The sequence below is a fragment of the Morus notabilis genome, unplaced genomic scaffold, assembly GCF_000414095.1.
Source record: "Morus notabilis unplaced genomic scaffold, ASM41409v2 Scaffold802, whole genome shotgun sequence".
NCBI lineage: Eukaryota > Viridiplantae > Streptophyta > Magnoliopsida > Rosales > Moraceae > Morus > Morus notabilis.
This window is the reverse complement of record NW_010358472.1, coordinates 273,038-285,042: the sequence shown is the minus strand read 5'-3', so window position 1 is coordinate 285,042 and position 12,005 is coordinate 273,038. Positions and strand designations below refer to the sequence as shown.

Here is a 12,005-nt window from a genome sequence, read left to right as displayed (position 1 = left end):
TTTCGCTAATCTTGATAGTTGTGGATCCACACCCCCTCATCTTCCGGTTGAGTCCAAGCATCCTTTGATCTCGCATCATGGACAATCTGTTTCTTTCATACCAGAATGACCAAGTAAAGTGTTGCAAAGGTGGAAAAATCCACTTTATTTAAAGACTAAAACATACAAAACAAAATTTGTTTGGGGAACCGCCATCCCAAGCCTTCACTAGCAAATCACACCACAATAGTAAGTGTAACGTGGTTTCCTCCTCCTCTTGGCAACGACCATAAACTCTACTAAAATCAATGGACATCTCTTAATCACGTTTATCTGCGTTAGCAGAAAATCATGGAAACATCACTAAACATAAAAAATTTTCTTTTTGAGGGAATATACAAATGCCACACGAAGTTCTACAAGTTTCAAGGCTATTAGCAGATGACGTACAAACTTAATAATGGTTGTTCATGGTATGTTCACGCTGATTTTATGGTCACCGGTTTGAAAGAATAGGGGTGAGGCAGCCACGAATTGTGGAAAAATGAATGCTCTCACCATTGCTAACTTTTCACTCGAGATCGAACTCGACAAGTTCTTGACCCCACAGAATGCTTTGCCAAAAATACAAAGCATACGCCCCCTTAGCTTCCAAAAGAAAAATGAAATTAGGCTTTTAACATAACGTAACTTGTATTCAATAGCCTTTGAATTGATGAAATGAAATCTGGATGGGACGTATTATTGATGTGCATGACATATGATAAGAAGAAACGAAAATTTAATGAATTTTTGGGGTCTAAAAATGAAGTTATGCTCTAGGACTCTTTTATAATCTTTCCCGCTAGAATGCGAATATTTCTTTAGTTTCTTATTCATGCCCTTTTCTTTTATTTATTTATTTATTATTATTATTGTTTTTTTTTTGGTTTTGTGGATAGGCTTGCTTCTTCATGTCGTTTTAGTCCGGTAGTTAGATACGTCATCCGCCCCTTAGGTTGGACGTGGCGAAAAAAAGCAATGAGAAAATTACATGTTTTTTTTCCCATAATCACCGAACCTCTCAAATTGAAAAGACTAAAATACTCACAGATTATAAATCATAACCTGATGGATCATACTATGACTGACGCTGGTGACCGGAAGTGGCGACCGGTGTAATTTGTCAGGTTATAGATCATAACCTGCTAGGTTATGACCGGAGACCCACCGGTGGCCGTGTAAAAATCTGTCAAGTTATGGATCATAATCTATCAGGTAATGGCTGGAGGTCGGCCGAAGACCCACCAGTGGGTGGTGTAATCTGTCAAGTTATGGATCATAACCTATCAGGTTATGGCCGGAGACCCGCCGGTGACCGGTGTAATATGTTAAGTTATGAATCATAACTTTTTAAGTTATGGTCGGAGACCCGCCGGTGTAATCTATCAGGTTATGGATAATAACCTATCAGGTTATGGTCGCCTCTCCGGCTGGCCGGTGACAAGAGAATGCCGGCATATTTTATAATATATCAATGGACCATTGAGGGTAACTTTAGAATTTTAAAAATATTTAATTTAACTATTTTAATTATTTTAATTATAAAAGGGTAGAAATGAATGAGTTAATATTTGGAGGTTAGAAATAGATTGAGTACCTGTATTATCCTTGTTTCATCAAAAGCAGTTGATAGATTGAGTACCTGTATTGCGACAGAAGAGTGGGTCAAGTCCAATGCCAACTTCTTTTACAAGGGCAATTTATGGAATTAATAAATATACCCGTAACCGCCATACAAACAACCCTTCATTTCATTATTCGAAAACAGAGACGTTGCCTTGCATTCCAAATACTGAGAAAAAACTTTCTGAGCAAGGAAAAAAGAAACGGAGAGTAAAACCTAATCCTAAAACTGATCAGACAACAATGGCGACGCTCCCATGGGACATCATCGTCGACGTACTCAGTCGGCTATCGGTGAAGGATTTGCTGCGCTACAAGTCAGTCTCCAAGCCCTGGTGCTCTTTGATTGACGGTCAAGATTTCATCAAGATGCATCTCAAGAACTCCATGGAAACCGGCTCCAATCTCGGCGTCGTCCTCAGAGACTGTGATCTCCACTGGGTCGACCTTGAATCGCTTGACTCGGCGGTGAAACTCCAACATCCGATTGGAGGAGACCGCCACGGGACTGAAGTCTTGGGCTCTTGCCATGGATTGTTAGTTCTCTTGAATATCAACGACGTTGTGGCTCTCTGGAACCCATCAACCAGACGGTATAGAAAAATACCCATTTCTAATATTGAGTTCCCTGATGGGATTTTACCCTGTTTTCAGTTTATAGTTTATGGGTTTGGGTATGACCCCGTTAGCAATGACTATAAGTTGGTGAGGATGGTGCAGTTTTTTGGGAACGTGGGTGAAGATTCTTTTGATTCTGAGGTTAAGGTTTATAGTGCGAAATCTAATACTTGGAAGAGGATTAGGGACTTTCCTTATTACTTACGTTACAAGCATGGATTTGGTGTTCTTTCTAATAATGCTTTGCACTGGGTGGTGTCTAGAAAGCCTTTGTCTGATGTTTCGAACTTGGTTTTCGCGGTTGATCTTGTGACTGAGGAATACCGTGAGGTGCCGCTGCCAGAGTTTGAGGGTGAGAGTTTTCACATGAATGTGGAGGTTTTGGGAGGGTCTCTTTGTTTGCTTTGTAATTACGTCTCGGATGATCCCAACGCCGATTGGGGAAGCGGCTCGGACCATGTTGATATGTGGATGATGAAGGAATATGGTGTTAGGGAATCTTGGACTAAGTTTTGTACTGTGGTGCCTTCGGATGGGATTGGCCCTTTCAATTATGTGTTACCTATTGCCTACTTGAAGAGCGGGAATCAAGTTCTCATGAATAAGAATGGTGAGAAATTTGTAGTATATGATTTGGAGAGTAAAAAGGCTTGGGATAAGAAGATTTCCGGCGTTCCTCATCATTTGGAAACATGTTTATGTGTGGGAAGCCTTGTGAGACTTGATGGTGACAATGAACCGTTTGGTTGGAAGCTGGGAGGGGAAGATAAGAAAAAGAAGAAAAAGAAGAAGAAGAAGAACAAGAAGAAGAAGAATAAAAAGCAGAGTAAGAAGAAGCAGAGGTAATATGCCTACTCATTTTCTTCGTTTTAACTTTCTAATAGGATCATGTTTAGAGTTTTGGTTTGTCAAAAAATGAACGTGTGTAATCTGATCATTTCCGACCACACAATTATTCTTGTGGAGTTTTTCATTTTGCTGGATGAACCTTATATGTTGTGTCATTTAAATCAGTAGCTAAGTCAGTTATAAACTCTTAGCTTTTGGAAGAAAATTGATTTCTATGTTATGTAATCATCTTTCTGACTTTGTCTTTCTTCAATAGGGATGATTTCCTATCCCAAGGATTCAATTTGGCGTTATAGACGAGCTGAAGAAAGTATAGATTACTCGAGAGGTATATATAAGAATGATTGCTTACCTGCTTGCTTACATAGATTCTATTTTTTAAGTTTTACAGTATGCTCTTTTGATGAATTTTAGTACTAATATATCATATTCAGGTCAGTGATTTTATACATTATAGTTAGTTGTAATACTGATGTCAAGTACCCTACTTATCTATATCTGTTCTGCTGTTTCTTTCAGGTTGATACCGGAAAAAGCTTTGCTAGGACTAATTGGATTTGGTACTTTTAAACAACTAAGGGATTTTGTAAATGCATGTCATGGATTAAATAGAACTTTTACTAATATCGTTTTCTGGAACTGGAATATTTGTTTCTCAATATTTGGTCTTAGAGGATCGTGTTTCAACGTTCATATTGATGTTGAACAATATTCAATGCAGTGTTCTTAAGCTTTGTTATCTGATTATGGTGGTCTTTTTTCCCCCCCTTTTTTTTTTTTTTTTTTTTTTTGGGTAAATCTGTGATAGTCAATGGAGCGTTCCTATTGTTTTTAAAGTACGCAACTTTCACAGTTTCTCTTGCATAGAATGTAATGAAGTTGTATAAAAATAGGATTTGTTGTGGGGGCGGACTGCTTTACATGAAAAGTATGTAAAATTTGTACGAGATTGAGCATGAGCTGCCCCCATGGCTCTCATTACATCGTAAAGAAAATAATTTGCTTTTTGCGAAAAATATGTAATTTATTTTAAGAAATTATTACCAATTCTTTTAGTTAGAAGATAATTTGATTAGCCATTAAAAAAAAAAGATAGTTTTATAAGTGTACGAAGAATTTGGTCGTTCACTAAACATTCTTAGATCTCGTTTATTTTACCGATTCAAATTTTAAATTTTAAGTCTTCGGGTAGACTTGGGATTTGATAAGACAACGTTCAAACTTTGTTTGGAAGTCAGAAATGGTTTATGTTTGTCGTAGCCAATCTTGTTGGCGCTTTGAACTGAAGGATGAACGAATGCCCTCATCTTCGGCTGACTCTCGTTTAGAGGAAATTTAGTTTTATTACAGTTAAAAGCTCTCACAAAAAGTCACATCTAACTTTTTTATTATAATTAAAAGTTTTTACATAAAGTCACATCTCAGCTTAAATTGAAAACTCGAATCGGCGGATTGAACCGCCTTGGTGTTCCTTTTTGATTGAAACATCTTTATAATTCTTCCATGATTGTGAAGAAATGGGATATCATGTGATATTCTGATCCTAACTTTGTCGGTTCCTTCTATTTTTCTTGAATTTTTTCCTTTCTATTATTATTATTATTATTATTATTATTATTATTATTATTATTATTATTATTATTGTCATTGTTATTATTGTTATTTTACCAAATGTAGGAAATATCTCAACACCTAGCTAGTCCTTGCACCTTATTTTCTAGTTCTATAAATCAGTTGGAAGAAGCAAGCAACAAAAAGATATAAAAAGGCTACGGATCAATAAAGCATTTAGAGGAAACCAACCCAAAAAAAAAAGGCGCACACACAAGTACACATTTACATGGAGCTTCCTTGGTACACTAAAATGTAAACTACCAAAAGGACTCCCATTTCAGCCATCGTTAAAAGTGTATGAGAAATTGTATAAAAAAAAATTATATAAAAAATTGTCTGTTTTATGTACTCTTTTAATATGATGTGATTACGATTAGATCTAATAATAAAAATTAGCCTTATCGGTAGGGAGATCCTATCAAAGAAAGACTTCAAAAAGAAATCTTCCCCTCATTGAAAAAAAAAAAAAAACGAAATCTACACGATCAAAAGAAAAAAAAAGTTTAAATCTTACTTTTGCTCAAAATTCATACATCATTCTCAATTTATCCTTTTAACAATAAAAACTCTGCTTCACCACTTGAATTTTAAATTAATCTCATTTAACTTTTCATAGGAATTATTTTGGAAACTAGATAAGAAAAATGCGGATAGGCACTACTTCAACAATTCTACATGTACAGTAATATCCAAAACTCCTCAGAGGGCTCTATAATAAGATGATATATTTTGTTACAAATTGTCTCTCATGTATATTGCTTTCAATAGGTAAATGAATCATTCCTCCTTGTAATAAAAAAAACAAAAAAAAAGTAGAAAAATCGTGTGACTATACTTAATCTCTTATTTTTTTCATTTGATTTTCACAAAAATTCAAACAAAAAGAGTATAATCTTAAAGTTTAGAAGCGCCAATAAAATTGACTCGTAAAAATAATTACGGGCAGTTTGTTTCACGAGTTTATGTCAGTAATTTTGATTTTGAATTCAAATTTTTTGAGAGAATTATTGATGAGGAATTTTTTTTATTCAAATTTTTTGTGAAAAAAATAATAATCTGTCAAATTATAGATAATTATTTTTTTAATTTTAGATAATAATCTATTAAATTACGCCTGCTACTGGCGACCGGAGATTTGTCACCGGCAACATCTGTCAAATTATCGATAATAATCTATCAAATTACTTACTTCAAAGGGGTAAAATTTAATAAGCCAATGTTAAGACTCAAAAATCTTTAATAATACTATTTTAAGGGGTATTTGTCAAAATTACTTAATACTAGAGCCTCTACTGCGCACTAACAATTACAAAGAAGCATCTTAATTAGGACAGCCTTAATGGAAAAACTAGTCCAATTTAAACATGCCCTTTTTTTCCTTTAAGGCTATAAAACTGCAGGGTTTTTGCTTGGATTCAGCTTGGTAATCTCATGATGGACGGGAAAAAGAAAAAAGAAAAAGAAAAGTTTAGTCGTGTCATCTCGAGTTTGAAATGGTGATTGGTCTACTTGATTTCTTCCGAACTCATCGTTTGGGTTTTGTGTATGATATGGTGCAAATTCAAGAAGTGTTCTTTAACATGTATTATGCTGGTTTTGTTCACCCTAATTTTATGTCCAAAAAACTTGTGATATTGTTACTTTTTGATTACGCATCGAGTAAGCAAGAAAGCCCGCTTTTCTTCCAAATTTCGAGGACTTCAATTATCGTCGTTGATGCAGGTGCAATATTAATAGTGATGTCGTAGTGTCGTTTGTTCACTCTGTTAGTCGTTGGCAATAATAAGTCTCAGGACAGTCAGTATTGTTCATTTCACCGATTTAAATTTTTAGTTTTAAGTTTTTACAGTTAAAAACTCTCAAAAAATGTTACATATAACTTTTTATGCTACAGTTAAAAACTCTCAGAAAATATCACATCTCAACTCGAATTAAAAACTCAAATGTGCGAAGTGAACTAGACCGGCTTTTCTAGTTGTACCAGTCCTTTGTGTTCTCTTTAGAAGGTTTTGAATGATGATTCCAACCTCCAGTTTAGACCTCTCAGCGAAAAATAAATAAACAAATAAAACCCCCTCAAGTTTAGACCTTTTTTGTGTCACTTCTTTCTCTATTTTTCACTGAGGCTTAATCCTGTTTGTTATGCTCTGTTAGCTGTATGTGTTTAATTTGGAGCCGAATAATTGACTGTAAAACATATTTTATTTCTTCTTTAGCTAGGCAATATGGTCTTCATGTCTCTGGCATTTCTGTTTTTCAGAAATAAAGCATATTTTGGAAACTCCAGCTTATGCTTTGGCTGTGGTCAATTATAGTGATCAGAATCATGTTGCGTTTTCGTGTTTACAACAAAAATGACAAACTAAGGTAAAAATAAAACCTATCTTTTACACGACAGTCTCTACCCATAAAGCATTTTCAAAAGCCAAAAATGAAAAATGAAAAATTCCATATTCTTCTTTTTTTTGTGGGGTAGAAATGAAAAATTCCATATTGGTGCTAAAGTAGGAACCACTCTTTACCTTGCCTTTCGGTATTTTCCTCTCACTTTTTTTTTCCTAGTGAGATTGCTTTCGTTTTGCTGTTTTATTTTCTTTCCTTCTACCGTTTTCGTGTCGTTTTTTTTTTTTTTTTTTTTTTAGCAGAAAAAAGAAAAAGAGAAATCTTGCCCTGCATTTCAGTAGTGAGAAGTGATCAGAAAAACCATGGCTAACTTCCCTCCGGAGATAATCTCCGACATACTTTGTCGGCTACCCGTTAAAGATCTTCTGCGTTTCAGGAGCGCATTGAAGCCATCTCAAGCATTCTACGGAAACCCAATCCAATCTCGGCCCCGTTCTCGCCGACTATCATAACCGCCACGTCTTTGGCGTCAACTTCGACGTGCTCAACTCAGCCACGAAACTCGTTAGCCCAATAAACGACTGTGACCAATGTGTAGGGCTCTTGCAATGGATTGATTGCTGTGGCAAATGCAGATCAGCTTGTGACTCTCTGGAACCCGTCCACCAGAAGGTACACAAACATACCCTTTCCTGTGATTGTTTCCCCTCCCGGGTTTAAGGTTTCTCAACCGTTCATTTACGGATTTGGGTACGACCCCATTAATGGTGACTATAAGCTAGTTAAGAGTGACGCAATGTACTCAACTATCTAGACAAGAGTTCTACTTTAATAAGGTTGATGTTTATAGTGCTAAGTCTAATGCTCGGAAGAATGTAAGAGGATGTTTTTTTTTTTTTTTGTTTTATTCGTTTCTGATTTTGAATAATGATTCATGATTCTGTAGGTAGGTATGAGGATCATCCCATGAGATTGGGGGTTTTGGGAGGGTCACGTTGTGTAGTTTTTCACAAATTCTGTCCTGAAGTTACTGGGAGTAGCCGCCTACGTTATGTTGTAATATGCCTGTTAGTTTATCAAATTATCCCAAAAGTTTAAACTATCCGCTCTGATACCATGTTAGCTTAATAATAATTTTATATTTTAACATTCACCCTTACGTATAGGGGGACAATGGGTAATCGTGTGGATAAATTAATTAGAAAACTCAACACGTGAATATTTAAGTCTGCGATATATTAAAAACTGAACACATGATGCCAATTTTAAATGGGAATAAAGAGTACAATTACGAGAGTTTGAACTCAAGACCTCCCGTTCTGATACCATGTTAGTTTACCAATTCCTCTCAAAAGCTTAAGATGTTAGAAGATGGACCAACAATAGTTTTATACTTTAACACTCACCCTCACGTGTGAGTTGGACAATAGACAATCGTATATGTAAATTAATTAGAAAGCTCAACACGTGAATATTTAAGTCTGAAATATATTAAAGACTCAACACATTATGACAATTTAAATGAGAATAAAGAGTACAATTACGGAATTTGAACTCAAAATTTCTCACTCTAATACCATGTTAGTTTACTAATCTATCTTAAAAGTTTAAACTGTTAGTTAGTAGACTAATAATAATTTTATACTTTAACAACGCGTGATGAAAGAATATTGGATTAAGGAGTCTTGGACTAAGCTGTGTATTGTGGGACCAGGCGGGCATATGTCTAGCGATTTCCGTGAGGTGGATCCTATTGCCTTCTTGAAGACTGGTAATGAAGTTCTCATGAAGTCGGAAGGCCGGGAACTTTTATCGTATGATCTTGAAAAGGAAAATGGCAAACAAGGTGAGAATTTCTGGTGTTCCCGAGTTGTTTATGAAAACTGTATTATGTGTGGGAAGCCTTGTTCGACTTGATGGTAATGAAGACCAATTTGGTTGGAAGCTGGTAGGAGAGGAAGAAAATGAAGAAGAATCAAAGCAGAGGTACTGCAGAATCATTTTCCTCTTTTTAATTTTTTTTTTTTTTTTTTTTTTTTTTTTTTTACTTTAGAGTTTTGGTTTTCCAAAAACATAACGAGTTTAATTGTTCTTGCGGAGCGTTTTATTTTCTCTGGAGAAGCCATATATGATGTGTGTTGATAATTCACAATCCAAGTGCACCAAATTGTTCCAACTTCTAACCTTCCATTGGCAGGTTTTTTTTCTTTTTTTTTTTTTTTTTTTTTTTTTTTTTTTTTTTACTTTAGAGTTTTGGTTTTCCAAAAACATAACGAGTTTAATTGTTCTTGCGGAGCGTTTTATTTTCTCTGGAGAAGCCATATATGATGTGTGTTGATAATTCACAATCCAAGTGCACCAAATTGTTCCAACTTCTAACCTTCCATTGGCAGGTTCGTAGAAGAAAATATTCTTCTACTTCTATTTAATCAACTTCCTCACTCTTTCATTTTTCGGCATCGATGATTTCTCGTGTGAAGGATTCAACCTGTGTTAGAGATAATTTTTTTTTTCCTGACGTATATAGTATATATAAGAATGCTTGCTTCCAAACTTGCATACAGAGATTCTAAAAATTTTTCCTAGTTTTACAGCGTGCACATTTTGCTATGATGATTGATGAACTTTTTTTTTTTCTTTTTCCAAATATATCACATTTAGGTTCGTCATTTTTTAGATTATTGTTGCAACACTAATGTGAAGTACCTTATTTATCTATCTATCACAGTATTTATGGCCGTGTTTGGAATTGATCTCGTTTTTATTTTTCACGTTTTTGAGAAAAAAATGAAAACGTTTTTAAAACGGCGTTTGGTGCAATAAAGATAAAAAACGGAAATGAAAACGATTTTTTAGTTTAGTGTAAAATGAGAGAGAAATGAAAAACGACTTTTAGCCATTTTTCATTTTTGATTTTCGTTTTCTCATCTCTCGAGCAGAGAGAGAGAAAGAAAGATATTAATAGATTTTTTTTACACTGAAAATAATCTCTTGATATTGAAAACGTTTTTATTTTCATTTTCATACAAAAAATAAAATTATTTTAGAACGATTTCTAAACGCACCCTATATTTCTTTCAGATTGATACCAAAAGAGATTTGGCTGGGGCTACGGGCCTCACCGAACGTGGTGTTTGACTATGGAAAGCCGAAAGAGTTCTATAAATGCATCTCATGAACTGAATAGAACTTTTGCTAATGCTAATATAATTTTCTGGACTTGGAGTATGCATTTTCTCTGGAGTTACTCTTTAGAATACCATGTTTCATAATGTTGGTAATTTCGTATTACTTTCGAACAGCATAGCTTTCTTCCGTACAGCGAGTCATGAAGCAATAGAAAAACTGTTTTACATCAAATGATATGTATACGCACACGGAGGGAACATGAGCTGCCCCAGGGCCCCATTTAGCTCAAAAGTTTTACTCATGCGCCTGCGCCCACTACTGAAGTCTTTCTTTGGCATTAGAAATTGCATAGAAGCATCTTAAACAGGAAAACCAACTTGGAAAAAATGTCAACGTTTAGTTTACGGATCCAGAATTATGATTCAGATTCATTCTCGATTTACGTATGTTTTTTTTTAGAGAAAATACTGTAACGAGCAACGAATTATGATTCGAACTATGACACGAATTCTCATACCAAACACCGCAGTCTGATTTACTATTCATTTTCCTTTGGCTCACTATGGAGGGCTACGAATGCGAATGCGGGTTTCACATAGCCATAGATTAGACATATGATTGTAATGGCCCGTGTTGGTGTTCAATCAATATTTTCCATGCTTCCTCTTTCTAGGCTCATTGCGTTTGCATCATGATACAAACTCGTATCTTAAATAAATATAAGAAGATACATAAAGTTTGTTCAAGAGAATTCCTAAATATGACATCGTTCAGTTCGCGGATTCGACTTTTTGTGTTTAATTGTAGCAAAATTAGAATTAAAAACTTAAATTAGTGAAATGAACATGATCATTATAAATCTATACACATCACCAAAGAAATTAGGAAATTTTCTTTTTTTGCTTAATAAAAAGTTTAATAGGAGCTAGGAAATTGAAAAGCTATAATAATACTCTTTTGTGACGTCTTTTTGAAACTCATACGCTTGTGTACATTGTTGCATATAGTCTTTGATCCTTTGATTCCTTTCCCACTTTCTTTGTTTTATTATTTATTATGATATTGTTCATTTGTTTTCTTTTGATCATCTACGGCAGACTTCGTTGACCATGGTTGTTTTCTGTGTGTCTAGTAGGCGGCTAGTCGAACACCTTAAAAAAAAAAAAATCCCAATCCTCCACCAATATCTAGTCTTCTTTATATAAGCATTATAAAATTTTCTTAAAAAAAAAAAAGAAAAAAAAAACACTTTCTTATAGCTTAAACGTTAAGGTAATGTACCAATATTGAAGGCCCTATTCATTTCACTAGTCTGATTCACAACTCAAGTTTTTATTATATTCAAATTTATTTTTTTTGTTACAGTATTTTCTCTCACATAAATTCAAGTTCTCAACTTGAATAAATGACAAATGTCTTTTTGGTAATATATCTGATTTTGCAATAAACTTTTTGGATCTTTTTAGTCATTTGGTGATGATCTCGTTTATTTACCTGAAAAAAATAAAGATTTTTCTTAACAATTTGATTAAGCCTCCGTTTGTTTTTTTAGTTTAATTTAGTTCAATTTAATTTAAATCGCGAGCACAATTTAAATTTAAATTTAATAAACACTCAGTATGAATTATATTATCCTTTTGAATTGAATTAGACTGTCTAATAGTGTTTAACTACTCTCTAAAGTTCAACAACTGGCTGCAAAAATACTTTGGCAAACCTCCTCCAGAAGAAAAAGACAGTCTTACCCACAAATAAAAATCAAAATCGGATTTATAATGATTAGGAAACAATACTAATATATATATATA

General features: G+C 34.4%; 1 protein-coding gene across 1 annotated transcript; it reads left to right on the top strand.

Annotated features, from left to right (window-relative positions):
• The first annotated feature begins 1,695 nt into the window (after nt 1-1,695).
• LOC21396825 (F-box protein CPR1) lies at nt 1,696-3,681 on the top strand. Its single transcript, XM_010092694.2, has 4 exons — nt 1,696-3,007; nt 3,368-3,439; nt 3,526-3,545; nt 3,631-3,681. The coding sequence occupies exons 1-4, from the start codon at nt 1,696-1,698 to the stop codon at nt 3,679-3,681; spliced, it is 1,455 nt and encodes a 484-aa protein (XP_010090996.2).
• Nucleotides 3,682-12,005: the final 8,324 nt, after the last annotated feature.

Bases quoted from the DNA above. Each gene is read 5' to 3' on its own strand.
- LOC21396825 (XM_010092694.2), top strand. From the start codon at position 1,696: ATGCCAACTTCTTTTACAAGGGCAATTTATGGAATTAATAAATATACC. The intron at 3,008-3,367 runs GTTGGAAGCTGG...TTTCTTCAATAG, and splicing joins TGGTGACAATGAACCGTTTG to GGATGATTTCCTATCCCAAG. The intron at 3,440-3,525 runs GTATATATAAGA...GATGAATTTTAG, and splicing joins AAGTATAGATTACTCGAGAG to TACTAATATATCATATTCAG.